The sequence below is a fragment of the Mercenaria mercenaria genome, chromosome 9, assembly GCF_021730395.1.
Source record: "Mercenaria mercenaria strain notata chromosome 9, MADL_Memer_1, whole genome shotgun sequence".
NCBI lineage: Eukaryota > Metazoa > Mollusca > Bivalvia > Venerida > Veneridae > Mercenaria > Mercenaria mercenaria.
This window is the reverse complement of record NC_069369.1, coordinates 67,961,731-67,976,455: the sequence shown is the minus strand read 5'-3', so window position 1 is coordinate 67,976,455 and position 14,725 is coordinate 67,961,731. Positions and strand designations below refer to the sequence as shown.

The window sequence follows — 14,725 nt, the reverse complement described above, 5'->3', positions numbered from 1 at the left end:
TAGTTGAGCTAATGACTGACCACAAGAAGGAATGTTCACTTGTTCAGACAATTTATTCTGAGATTACAATTAAATTACAAGTAAGGCTCTTAAAATATCAAATACATGGTCTGATATCATCAGTTGCTTCTATTTATATATCAAATGTATGAAAGTTATATTATACCAGCAAAAAAAAACAAAAAGGAACTAGAAAATGCTTTTGTAAAAAAGCGCATGTCTCCCCCAATGCAAAGTCCTATAGGCAAGAAGTCAATAGGGGTCAGGAGAGAAAGTCAAAGAGACACTGATGGTTGGCTGCAATAGGGATCATCTACTTGGCATGTCCAGTCATCCCGCTAAATTTCAACACTCTTGGCCTAGTGGTTCTCAAGTCACTGTTCAGGCTCCTGTGACCGTGACCTTTGATCAAGTGACCTCAAAATAAATAGGGGTCATCTACTCTGCATGTCCAATCATCCTATTAAGTTTCAACATTGTAGGTCAAGTGGTTCTCAAGTTATTTCCAAAAAATGATTTTACATGAACAGGCCACTGTGACCTTGACCTTTAATAGACTGACCCCAAAATCAATAGGGGTCATCTACTCTGCATGTGCAATCATCCTATGAAGTTTCAACATTCTGGGTCAAGTGGTTCTCAAGTTATTGATTGGAAATGGTTATCAATGTTCAGGCCCCTGTGACCTTGACCTTTAACGGAGTGACCCCAAAAACAATAGGGGTCATTTACTCTGCATGAACAATCATCCTATGAAGTTTCAACATTCTGGGTCGAGAGGTTCTCAAGTTATTGATTGGAAATGGTTTTCCATGTTCAGGCCCCTGTGGCCTTGACCTTTAACAGAGTGACCCTGAAATCAATAGGGGTCATCTACTCTGCATGACCAATCATCCTATGAAGTTTCAACATTCTGGGTCAAGTGGTTCTCAAGTTACTGACCGGAAATGGTTTTCAATGTTCTGGCCCGTGACCTTGACCTTTCACAGAGTGACCCCAAAATTGTTAGGGGTCATCTACTCTGCATGACCAATCATCCTATGAAATTTCAACATTCTGGGTCAAGTGGTTCTCAAGTTATTGATCGGAAATGGTTTTCAATGTTCAGGCCCGTGACCTTGACCTTTGACGGAGTGACCCCAAAATCAATAGGGGTCATCTACTCTTCATGAACAATCATCCTATGAAGTTTCAACATTCTGGGTCAAGTGGTTCTCTAGTTATTGATCGGAAATGGTTTTTAATGTTCAGGCCCCTGTGACCTTGACCTTTGATGGAGTGACCCCAAAACCAATAGGGGTCATCTACTCTTCATGACCAATCATCCTATGAAGTTTCAACATTCTGGGTCAAGTGGTTCTCTAATTATTGATCGGAAATGGTTTTCAATGTTCAGGCCCCTGTGACCTTGACCTTTGATGGAGTGACCCCAAAAACAATAGGGGTCGTCTACTCCAGCAGCCCTACAACCCTATGAAGTTTGAAGGTTCTAGGTCAAATGGTTCTCCAGTTATTGCTCGGAAATGAAGTGTGACGTACGGACGGACGGACAGGGCAAAAACAATATGTCTCCTGGGGGAGACATAAATAGGTTAAAGTTATTATTACAACTACTACAATTATATATTTATAAAAGATGATTAGGAGGGAGTCTATTAATTACCAAATTGCTATTACCTGGCTTGCAGAATGTCCATCCTTGGTCCACAAAGAAATTTTTCAGGGCAGACTCCTGCTCTAGTGTCACATATAACATCATCAAGTAAGACTCCATAGTGGCATTTATTACATCTCTTATTTCAGTTGTTCGCATCAAAATTCCTCTGAAATCGAAAAAAAAAAAAAATTATTTATGCTAAAGTTTCTTCAAATATATTATATAACCTTCTCAAATGCCCTTATTTGATTGGTCGAAAGGGGTGCACGTGCAGGTCCGCAAAATGCAATAATAATGACCCATAAAAGTGAAAATGACTCTTGTGATTTTCACGAACGAGTAGGTAAAATGTCAGAAACTATAAAATTAATGTGAAAAGGAGAAATTCTGTCAGATTTTTAAGTTTGGTTACTATATTTTGTTGAATTAAAATTCCCATTCCTGAGGGTATGGGTACCTGTCCCCAAAAGTTGTCTGCTAATTTGTGACTCAGTCAAGTTTATTGTGATCAATAGAGGTAATATTCTGGCCAATATTGCCTTTTTATATGTATAAAATATAGGCCAGTCAAATGAGTTAATTAGCGGTATACAGCTTATGTTGTATTGTAATATGTCTTGCCCACTGAAAATAACAACAAACTGGATAATTAAAATCATTATTTTGTGTCCTCGGTACGATTACATAAGCCGGTCAACCGTTACGGTCTATAGCAAATTTATTATCATTGCCGAGGCTTTGTTTGGTCCAAAACAAATTGTATGCTCCAAAACAAATTGTATGCTGTAAATAAGTAGACATTATAGGTACTGAATAGGTATAGTGAAAAAAAAATTAAAAAATTTAAAATAGGTATTTTATCAAGAATTTTAATTGTTAAATTTAGTTTTAGTTAAATTTAATACAACTATTTCTGTGGGGTCAAATTAGTCTAAATAATGAGACCTCGGGCAATCCGATTTCACATTTTGATATTTTACGTTGTCTACCTAGAGGTCTCAACCAGAAACAATCAAAACTGTGGTGGAAACTGTGGTCAATTGAAATTACGATTTATCAGTAATCACGATTTTTCGTTAGCCCTAACTGCTTACCTGTTGTTTTAAATCATAAATAGTAAATAAACAAGAGCTGTCCGTAAGACAGCCAAGCTCAACTATTCGAAATATTGTCCCAGAGGCAGGAAAATATTACCTAAAAAGGTTAAATATCAAAAGAGTTTTAAGTTCAAAAGGGGGAATAATTTGACCAAAATGCATATACGTTATGGGACTTGCTGCTATCAACTAGTTTTATAACCCCTAAGGCACATGTGAAGTTTCAATTCAATATCTGCATTAGTTTTGGAGATAGAAACTCGCATGTAAAACTTTAACCAGAATTTTCAAAGTCCAAAAGGGGGCATAATTTGCCCAAAATACATGCCAGAGTTATGGAACTTGATCCTGTGAGGTTAGTAATTGATCTAGAAAAAGAAGGAAATAAGTTTCAAATCTAAATGCCTTTTAGTAATAACTGTATGTACTTGCACGCAAAACTTAACCAGAATTTGCTTAGTCCAAAAGGGGGCATAATTTGGTCAAAATGAAGGTCAGAGTTATGGGACTTGCTGCTATCAACTAGTTTTATAACCCCGAAGACACATGTGAAGTTTCAATATCTGCATTAGTTTTGGAGATAATAACTTGCATGTAAAACTTTAACCAAAATTTTCTAAGTCTAAAAGGGGGCATAATTTGCTCAAAAAACATGTCAGAGTTATGGAACTTGACCCAGTGAGGTTGGTAATTGATCTAGAAAAAGAAAATATAAGTTTCAAATCTATATGCCTTTTAGAAATAGCTGTATGTACTTGCATGCAAAACTTTAACCAGAATTTTCTAAGTCTAAAAGGGGGCATAATTTGCTCAAAAAACATGTCAGAGTTATGGAACTTGACCCAGTGAGGTTGGTAATTGATCTAGAAAAAGAAAAAATAAGTTTCAAATCTATATGCCTTTTAGAAATAGCTGTATGTACTTGCACGCAAAACTTTAACCAGAATTTTCTAAGTCCAAAAGGGGGCATAATTTGGCCAAAATGAAAGTCAGAGTTATGGGACTTGCTGCTATCAACTAGTTTTATAACCCCGAAGACACATGTGAAGTTTCAAATCAATATCTGCATTAGTTTTGGAGATAATAACTTGCATGTAAAACTTTAACCAAAATTTTCTAAGTCTAAAAGGGGGCATAATTTGCTCAAAATACGTGTCAGAGTTATGGGTCTTGACCCAGTGAGGTTGGTAATTGATCTAGAAAAAGAAAAAATAAGTTTCAAATCTATATGCCTTTTAGAAATAGCTGTATGTACTTGCACACAAAACTTTAACCAGAATTTTCTAAGTCCAAAAGGGGGCATAATTTGGCCAAAATGAAAGTCAGAGTTATGGGACATGCTGCTATCAACTAGTTTTATAACCCCGAAGACACATGTGAAGTTTCAAATCAATATCTGCATTAGTTTTGGAGATAGTAACTTGCATGTAAAACTTCAACCAAAATTTGCTAAGTCCAAAAGGGGGCATAATTTGCTCAAAATACATGTCAGAGTTATGGGACTTGACCCAGAGAGGTTGGTAATTGACCTAGAAAAAGAAAAAATAAGTTTCAAAGCTATATGCCTTTAATTGATGGCTGTATGTACTTGCATGCAAAAACTTAACCAACGTGTGACGCCGACGCCGACGCCAGGGTGAGTAGAATAGCTAGACTATTCTTCGAATAGTCGAGCTAAAAACATAAGAACAGGACATATTTATCAAGAATTTCTGTTGTAAAAATTTAAACCTCTAACGTTTCAATCATCTTCATGTAATGGCGGTCGGAGGTGTGACCAATGAAAACGCTTCGTGTAGTAATGTGTTTACCGGTGATCCGCCACTTTCCAATATGTAGTACACTCGTGTTAAACCTTGGCATTTTTTTAACTGCCATAGTTTGAATTTTTCTCAAGAAATCTCGGAAATATATACATCATTGAAAGGAAAAATTACAGGCTTTCTATGTATGTATTTCTTTTTTTTATCCGTTGCATTATTATAACATAATTCCAGTCCAACGGATTCCATTGGGTGTTACTTACGCAAAGAAGAGGACAGTGCTACCACATTTTTTACCTTTTCTGGTTTGTACTCGGAGGCGGATATCGACAAGTCAAATAGGAGAGATCGTGTTTGTATACAAATTCTATTTTTAGAACTGATAAGACAGTGATCGGGTGGGCAGAAGCCGACCGTCCATGTTTTTTGTAAACAGTGATGTTTTTCTAACGGTCTAAACTTTCTTAAAACACAAATTACATAAATAATTTTTTGATCAATGGAAAGGTTATAAAACAAGCAATTTATTGATTACTTTTAATTGTTATTTTGAAATAAAATGGATTAATTATGAACGCTTAACTTACACTGTTTTTCTAAAGGTTGTGAAAATCACTACGCCGCTTTTAAAATTATATGTCATTTAAAACGGTTATTCATTGAAAAAAGATATTTGGATACAAAAATGGAAGTGTCTAGGGGTACGGATCCGTACCTCTAGAATCTGATTCTAGAGGTACGGATCCGTACCTCTAGACAAGCCTGTTAGGGGTTTTCTAGGGGTACGGACCTCCTTTTTCTGGGGATTTAGGGTTATTTACATCTTTAATTTTGTTGAAAATGAAATAACAAATAAGACTTAATCAGTGTTCACTTAAACCTTGGATCTAAATGGTTTACAGATACCAGCGTTCACCCGATTGTTACCCCTTACAGAAGCAAGCCTCTGTGGCGTACATGCTGCGTATTTGCTGTGTAATTATGCCGCGAACACAGTAGTACGCCAGAGGAGTACATTTTACATACACCGCATGCCGCGTACATGCCGCGTACTATTTCGACGAGTACACAGCATGTAGCAGGAGGTCACTAGTACACTTCAAGTACGCAGCACAGACTCTGAAAATTTAAGGAGTACACTGCATGTACGCAGGAGGGACTTGTAGAAGAAAATAGTACACTGCATGTACACCGCAGATACTTTGAAATTTGTGCAGTACACTTCATATACGCGGGAAAGACTTGTACAATGTCTTTTGGCATTTATACTTAGTTTTTTTTTTATAAGTTAAAGTCTGAAGTAAACTTCATATACGCGGGAGGGACTTGTTAATTTTTTTTTGGTGTTTATACTTCGAATTTTTTTAGGTAAAAGTCTGAAGTACACTTCATGCAGGAAGGATTTGTACTTTTTTTTTTTTTTTTGGAAGCAAGAACTTGATTTCCGAGTAACTTTTATCTTAATAGCATAGAATAGTTCAGATTACCGGTATTCTGAACAATGAAAATTTGCCAAACTATTTGCAATGTTCATTTGTGAAGCTTACATCTTGGTGATTTCTGAGCTGCACCTTGCATGCAGTGTAAAAATATATTCTTTTTCATTTTGAATTAATCCTGGAGCTTTCTAACTTGGATAATTGAAAAGCCTTATTTGAACTTTGTTCCATTACATTTTGTAATACATGAAATAATCACCAAGATAATGCCTCAACAGCACCCGAATGAGAAGAATTAATAGCTCTCACTGCTATTTGAATACTCTTAAGCAAAACACAATTCTATCATGTTTTATAAAGGCTTTAATGCTCATTATGTTAACTCATTAAGGCCTCACCAAATTAGAAAAGATGTTCATCGGATTTGCCGCTCATATATTTTCAGAACTTTTTTGGCTAATTGCGCTCGCCTCATTGGAAAACATCAATCCCAAATTTTTTGGTGCGCTACTTTTTACGGACGTAAAAGTGTATAAATGCTTATATAATTCCAGTCCTAGATTGTTCTCAGATGGATTTTAATCAAAATAAATACATACTATGCACACATCGTCTATAATAAATCATAACACTTATATTTAGTTGCATTAAAGTTGTTTCCCCTTGATGCAGTTACGCCATTTTCTTCAAATGTTTACCAAATTACATGCTACAAAAATTGATTTATTTCATTGAAAAGTGGATGAAGAAAAGCATACTAATTTATTTGATAACATCAGTCTACATTATTTGGTAAGGGTAAATACTTATTGATGCATGTCACTTATCTTTTTTCTTTTTTTTTCTGTCCAAATGATCAGCATTTGCATACGAAAGTTGGTGGGGTAAGGAATTTACATTATCACAGCAGTTTCGCCACAAGAGTACACAGCATGTATGCAGCAGGAGTACACAGCATGTACGCCGCAGGACTCGGGCCAGGAGTACACCACATGTACGCCACAGGAGTACACAGCATGTACGCCGCAAGAGTACACAGCATGTACGCCGCAGGGGTAGTACACCGCAGGCTCATTTGCATGTGAAAAGTGTATGTGCCGCGTACATGCTGTGTACTATTTCCTGCATACTAAATTCCTCCAGCGTACATCCTGTGTACTATGTAGTCCACAGCATGTTCGCAGCAAGTAGTACGCGGCAGAGCTCATTTGCATGTCAAAAGTGTACTACAAACGTACTATCGGTGTATGTGCGGTGTATATCCTGCGTACTATTTAAAGCCCTTATTTTCAGTACACATCATGTACGCATCATATACGCTGTATGTACACAGCAAGAGTACGCAGCAGGCCTTTTTCTTCTGTAAGGGACATTTTCTTTCAAAACCTAAATAACCGAGGAACTCCAAATGAATACACTCGTCCGTTCTGATTAGTTTATTGTAAAATAAACAGTTGATAACAGATTAATGACTGATTCTAAACCTTGAATGAATTATATTTGAAATTCAGCAGAAAAAAAATAATTAGGCATAATAATGAGCACCTATTTATTTTGTTATTTAACAAGATATAATGATAATCGGCACGGAACTGATTGTTTAATAATCATTAAACCGACATAAGTGAAAGAAACTGTTTGTGAAAACGTTCCTTGTATCTCGTAACGGCCACCAAATGTGTGGAAAACATAAATACCCTAAGGGTTAATCATTATTAAAAAATAGTTTTTTTCACAACATAATTTAACATTATTTTGTTTAATCTTTAATATTTTTTTCTGCCAGTTCGAATCCTCGTGATTTATTTGGTGTTCCTCGGTTATTTACGTTTCGAAAAGAAAATGTAACCAGTCAGGTGACGTTGGTATCTATAAACAATTTAGATCCTAGTTTAAGGTGAATACTGATAAAGTCTTATTTGTTATTTCATTTTCAACAAAATTTGAAATGTAAATAACCTTAATCTCTAGAAAAACGGAGGTTCGTACCCCTAGAAAATCCCTAACTGGCTTGTCTAGAGGTACGGATCCGTACCTCTAGAATCAGATTCTAGAGGTACGGATCCGTACCCCTACTGGTTTCGAAGCAGTTTCCGTCATAAAATGAAGGTTTTTAAAATATCTTTTTTCTTGAACGTTTCAGTTCCGTAAAATGCTCCCAAAGAGAACACCTTAGCTCTTCTGCTTTATGAAAACATAAATATCAATAGTGTCTAGCCCACGTGATAACACACAGAGGGGCTCCAAAAGGGGTGAATAAATAGAGCTGAATCGGTTGAGTACAGAAGCAGTTTCCGTCATCAATTTTTGTTTGAATATTTATGTACATTTTTACAGTGAAAACGACTAGAAAAGCACCATCCGTGTTTTTTAATCTTTCTGGTGAAATTAATTAATACAATTTTAAGAAGATTGAAGGTTCAGGTGTTAAATTAGGCTTGTTGAAAATAGGAGGTAAAAAAAAAAAAGAAGCAAAACCTGAGACTCTAACTCGCGATCTCATGCTTGTGAAGTCGATGCTCTACCGTTTGAGCTAATCGGCCAGTAGAAGTTTTAGCGACAATTTATATATCTTATATACACATATACTACGTAAGGGATACAACCGTCACTTTGTAAAGTTTGTATAGCACATAGTATGTGACCAGTTACCCCCCTTGGATAAGAAAATCTAATCATCTATATTTCGTATTGGTTTTTGCTCTTAATTGTAAAAAAATTATTGCCGATGCACAAAAATGACTCATTTTTATCTTTATTATGTATTTTTGGTAAATCATCTGGTTTCGACTGCCAATAGGAGGAACTTCATTGGGGATTACGGAGTTATTCTTTGCGCATGCGCATTAGTTGCACGTGAAATCCCCCATGTGCGGAATGTAAACAAAACAATTATGGAATGAACAATTCGAGTTTTCTTGGAAAGTTTTTACCCTTTGTTGCTGAAATTTGACAGAGCTCTGGATTGCAGGGTAGCGTTACGGAAACAATCTCGACTTCATTGTGAAGAACGTCATGAAAGGTAAAATAACGCGTTGACGGATACTACTAGCCGACGGGAACTGCTTCGAAACCAGTAGACACTTCCTACAAAAATATGAAGATTGCTAGTATTTCAAATCTTTTTGAATTTTGAAAATCCATAAATGAGCAAAAAAGTTATCAAAAGTTAAAAATTCTGATTCAATATGCAAACGGTGTTAAAATCATTTGTTTTGCCAACCATCAGATAAACAGATGTTAACGCGTGACGTCACGGCGATCTCTCCTATAATATCCCAGACTCACCAGTTTCGACGCACATAACAAGCAACATGGCCGCGCTTTTTCATTCAGTAACATACGTGACTCTATTAGATGTTGCATGTGCACTAACCTTTTATGCATTGAATCATATCAATAACATCTGATTCTAAACAACTGACTGCCAGAAATCAAAAGGTAAACAACAACTAGTGTGGTCGGCCATACTTTTTTCTGACACACCTATCTCGACGCATCTTACATGATACTTGTTACGAAGCTTTTGATTGGCTTAAATATTTGTGCAATCACTGTAAGTAATTAGCTACACAATAACTGTCATGAATGCTGCGATAAAACTTGACACAAAAGCAGATGCAAGTAGATAATCAATATTAAGGCCAAATGATATAAATAAATCTGAAAACATTTTAACATTCATGAACATAAGGGGCTAAGAACATAAATAATCACTCTGTTTTTTTAATACACACTGTCTGATGTTTTTTCTTTCATTTTTCTGGACTGCAGTGTTTACAGAGGAATATGGCACATTTTTTTTATACAAAACTTTAGATGTACCCAGTGTTCGCAGCCTACTTGACAAGAGAAAAAAATGAAGTGTGTAGTAATGAACGCATTGATATATAATGCGTACACCTTCCAAAACAGTGCATAAAATAGTGCGACTACATATGTCACATGGCAGTGATGTGACCTTGATAGCACCAAAGTCGGCTGCAGACGTACAACAACATTTCCAGTAACTTTTTTAATTTAAGCTTCCACAGGGACGTTTTTAAAATGGATGAAAATTTGCATTAGTAGAAACATTAAAAATCATGTATAGGGTAAATGTAAGTTGATAAATATCTTCAAATCCTGAACTTTCCAACTTTTTTATCGGTAAAATTAACCATGATGTTTTCTGTCATTACACCGAGTAACTACGTCATCGGAAACCCCAAGTTAATCGAGAACGAGGTCAAAACAAAAATGGCGTCGAAATAGGTGTGCGTAAAATTACGTGGTGCGACGATATAACGATATTCAACTCCCGAGTACAATTATTTGGACTAGGGTCAAATGTCTTAGCAGGTTTTTTTTCAGCCCTGCTTAGGGTTGAAATGTCCTGGGGTCGAAATGTCTTTGGGGTCCAATTGTCCAAGGAAATTCAATTTTGGAGTTGAAATGTCTTGGGGTCGAATTGTCCAAGGAAATTCAATTTGGGGTCGAAATGTCTTGTGGTCGAAACGTCCACGATTCATCCTAAATAAGCCAAATGGGTAACGCTACATGAAGTACAGCAAGTTTCAGTTGAGTATCTGAAGTAATGATGAAGATATCCCAGACTCACCAGTTTCGACGCACATAACAAGCAACATGGCCGCGCATTTTCATTCAGTAACATACGTGACTCTATTAGATATTGCATGTACACTAACCTTTTATGCATTGAATCATACCAATAACATCTTATTCTATACAACTGACTGCCAGAAATCAAATGGTTAACAACAACTAGTGTGATCGGCCATACTTTTTCTAAAACACCTTTTTCTACGCATCTTACATGATACTTGTTACGAAGCTTTTGATTGGCTTAAATATTTGTGCAATCACTGTAAGTAATGCGCTACACCATAACTGTCATGGATGCTGCAATAAAACTGGACATAAAAGCAGATGCAAGTAGATAATCAATATTAAAGGCCAAATGATATAAATAAATCTGAAAACATTTAAACATTCATCAACATAAGGGGCTAAGAACATAAATAATCACTTTGCTTTTTAATACACACTGTCTGATGTTTTTTCTTTCATTTTTCTGGACTGCAGTGTTTACAGAGGAATTTGGCACATTTTGTTTTATACAAAACTTTAGATGAACCCAGTGTTCGCAGCCTACTTGACAAGAGAAAAAAAAATGAAGTGTGTAGTAATGATCGCATTGATATATAATGCGTACACCTTCCAAAACAGTGCATAAAATAGTGCGATTACATATGTCACGTGGCAGTGATGTGACCTTGATAGCACCAAAGTTGGCTGCAGACGTACAACAAAATTTCCAGTAATTTTTTTAATCTAAGCTTACACAGGGACGTTTTTAAAATGGATGAAAATTTGCATTAGTAGAGACATTAAAAATCATGTAGAGGGTAAATGTAAGTTGATAAATATCTTCAAGTTCCTGAACTTTCCAACCTTTTTATCGGTAAAATTAACCATGATGTTTTCTGTCATTACACCGAGTAACTACGTCATCGGAAACCCCAAGTTAATCGAGAACGAGGTCAAAACAAAAATGGCGTCGAAATAGGTGTGCGTAAAATTACGTGGTGCGACGATATATCTACGTAAAAAGCAGCCTATTTGTGGATAAATTGCAAAATACAAACCAGAATTATTTTTTCAACGCCATATTTTGTCATAATAACCTAAGGAAAAGAAAGTAACGGCAAGATCAGATGTATGAGGTTTTCTGTCAGGCAATCGAGTGTTACTATGGGAACACTTCTAATATCACCAAGCACTTCCAGGTTAATGTCCTCTATGACCTACAGCATGGGTTCAGAGAGAAAAGGTCATGCGAAACGCAGTTACTCGAACTTGTAGAAGATCTATCCCGAAACTTAATTCAAGGCCACCAGACGGACCTGATCCTTCTGGACTTCTCTAAAGCATTTGACAAGGTTAACCATCTGAAACTTCAGTATAAACTTCATCAACATGGCGTTCAGGGCACCATCTTGCAATGGGTCAAGTCTTTTTTGATTGGCAGGCGCCAGTCTGTCCTTGTCTACATCTACATCTACGTGTTACATCAGCGCAGTCACTCTTGACTATTATGTGATGGGTGGTTACTAGGCAGAAAAAGTAAGAAATGGGTTGAAAAGTAGAAAAGTTAGAAGTAAGTAAGTTCAAAGATAGAAGAATATAACAGTTTTTCCCAGCTGCGTTTTCGCCTGCCTCTCCCCAAGCCTCTTCAGTTATGGTGGCCACTGCTGACACAGCCTCGAGGATCATCGATGGTTTACTTACAGCTGGGACCCTAAACAAAATTAAATAGAGAGGTTGGCCAGCCCCCGCTTAAAGGATACTAAGTCGGGGGCCTCTGCAATGGATGCAGGTAGGCTGTTCCAGGAAGTGATGGTTCTGGGGAAGAATGCATTTTTGTAGTAGGCGGTAGATGTTGAGATAGGCCTGTACTTCAGAGAGTGTGCTGAGCGAGTGGATGACTTCGCAGGTGTCATGTAGTCTTCTTCTCTGATGTCTACTAGGTTACTAACAATTCGGAAGAACATGGTGAGCTGTGCCTTTGATCGTCTTGTTTCCAGTGTTTCCCATCCCAAATGGTCAATCATGGATGTCACGCTGCTAGTATTATGGTAGCGGTTGGTGACGTACCGCGCCGCCCTTCTCTGTACCATTTCCAGTTTGCTTGTCAGGTTGGAAGTGTATGGATTCCAAACAGAACTGCAGTATTCTAAGTGAGGTCGAACTAATGAGTTGTAGGCGTTACTTTTTACTGATTCATTGGAGATACGAAGATTTCTGCGGAGGAAGCCAAGGGTGTTGTTTGCTTTTTTACTGATCTTGTCGATATGGGTGTTCCAAGAGAGGTTTGATGTAAGGTGTACTCCAAGATATTTTGTTACAGAATCCGTAGTTAAGATGTGACCTTTGAGAGTGTAGTTGTGAATATATGGTTTCCTTTTTCTATGTACTCTTAGAATGCTGCACTTTTCTGGATGGAATGACATTCCCCACTTCTTTTCCCATGCAGCCAAGTTCTTCAAGTCTTCTTCAAGGATGAGTGAGTCTGCTGGAGAGTCAATTTGCCGGTACACTATGCAGTCATCTGCAAACAGTCGTGTCTTGGAAGCGACTTGTTGGGGGAGGTCATTAATGAAGGCCAGAAACAGGATCGGGCCGAGTACACTGCCTTGGGGTACGCCGCTGATGACTGGTTCTGGCTCTGAGGTAGCCCCATCTACTGTGACCCGTTGAGTCCTATTGGTTAAGAAGGCCTTGATCCAGGCTAGGGTACTCCCTCGAACCCCGTAGTGGTCCAGTTTGGTCAGAAGTCGAGCATGAGGGACACGGTCGAAGGCCTTCGAAAAATCGAGCACAGCCAGGTCGTGTTGTTTCCCTTTGTCTAGGCCTGCTGTTAGTTCTTCTACCAGAGTCAATAGTTGTGTCTCACAACTTCGCTTCCTTCTGAAGACATGTTGACTGTCTGCTAGGATGTCATGGTTGTCAAAATGTGCCATCATATTGCTAACTATTACATGTTCTAAGATTTTGCAACATGTGCATGTAAGCGAGACTGGCCTGTAGTTGCTTGCTTTGTAGCATTCACCCTTTTTAAAGATAGCAGTGACATTGGCTGTAGTCCAGACTTCCGGGATTCCACCAGACATGAGGCATTTCCTGTAGATGATGCACAGGAATGGGGCACACTCATTTGCTAGTTCTTTCAATATCCTTGCTGGGAGCATGTCTGGCCCAGTTGCCTTGTGTGGGTTCAGCTGTCTGAGGAGCTTCACAATCCCTTGGGTCTCAACTTCAATGTCCGGCATGGTAGGAAATGGGTTGCCATCTGGTTTGGGTATAGATGATGTATCTTCTCTTGTAAAAACGGATTTGTATTGTTGATTTAGAATGGTTGCTTTGTCTATTGGGTCGTTGTAGAGTTTGCCTTTATCTTTCAATGGAGATATGCCACAGTTGTCTTTCTTAAGGGATTTAATGTATTTCCAAAAACGTTTCTGCTTGCCTGGTCTCTGGTTGTTGTCTTCGGCCGGATCTTCAATAAGCCCTTCTATATATTTCCAATACTGTTGTCTCTCAGTTTTCTGTGTATAACTTCTGGCTTTTAAATATTTCTCTCTATCACCTTGTTTCTTAGTGGATTTCTGTCTGTTATAAAGCTTTTTTACTCTTCGAAGGTTGGACTTTACTAGTTTATTAATCCATGGCTTGCTAACTTTGTTGCCGGACACCAGCTTGGAAGGGATATGCTTATCCATAAGGTCTTTGAGCTTCTCTTCGAAAAGTTGCCAAGTCGCATTTACATCAAGGCTCGGTGTGGTTGAAGTGTAGGACTCGAAGAAGTCTGCTAGCTCCTGTCTAATTTGAGTGAAATCAGCCTTCTTATATATATGTACTTTTCTTGGAGGTTTCTTGAGTTTCATAGGGCGTAAGCTGGACTCAATGAATACCGCCTCGTGATCGCCTATGCCTGGGAGAACATCACACTTATTGACCAGTGTGCTATTGTTCGTAAAAAACAAGTCAAGAATGTTGCTACTATAGTTAGATATTCTAGTTGGTGATGTGACGATTTGTTCAAGGAAGTGATCTCTAGTTACATCAATGAGTTGTTGGCATTGTTTGGTGTTCGTTGAGCTGGTTTTTGGACATTCATTCAGCCAATCGATGTCTGGGAGATTAAAATCCCCTCCTAGCCATGTGTGGGCACCTCTCGCTATTCTACCAAGAGCACGGTCAAGATGA

General features: G+C 37.7%; 1 protein-coding gene across 2 annotated transcripts in view; it reads right to left on the bottom strand.

Moving 5' to 3' along the window:
* LOC123547376 (zinc finger protein 14-like) overlaps positions 1 to 11,721 on the bottom strand; it is a 47,830-nt gene extending 36,109 nt beyond the window's left edge. The window contains exons 1-2 of one of the 2 annotated variants that reach the window (XM_053551650.1): positions 11,605 to 11,721; positions 1,678 to 1,823 (exon numbers count right to left, since the gene is read on the bottom strand). In XM_053551650.1, the coding sequence (XP_053407625.1) occupies positions 1,678 to 1,813 (136 nt within the window). In that variant the 5' untranslated portion in view covers positions 1,814 to 1,823; positions 11,605 to 11,721. Of the gene's footprint in view, positions 1 to 1,677; positions 1,824 to 4,485; positions 4,633 to 11,604 lie in introns of those variants that run through there. The other variant, XM_053551651.1, reaches the window with a different exon arrangement.
* Between the last annotated feature and the right edge of the window lie 3,004 nt (positions 11,722 to 14,725).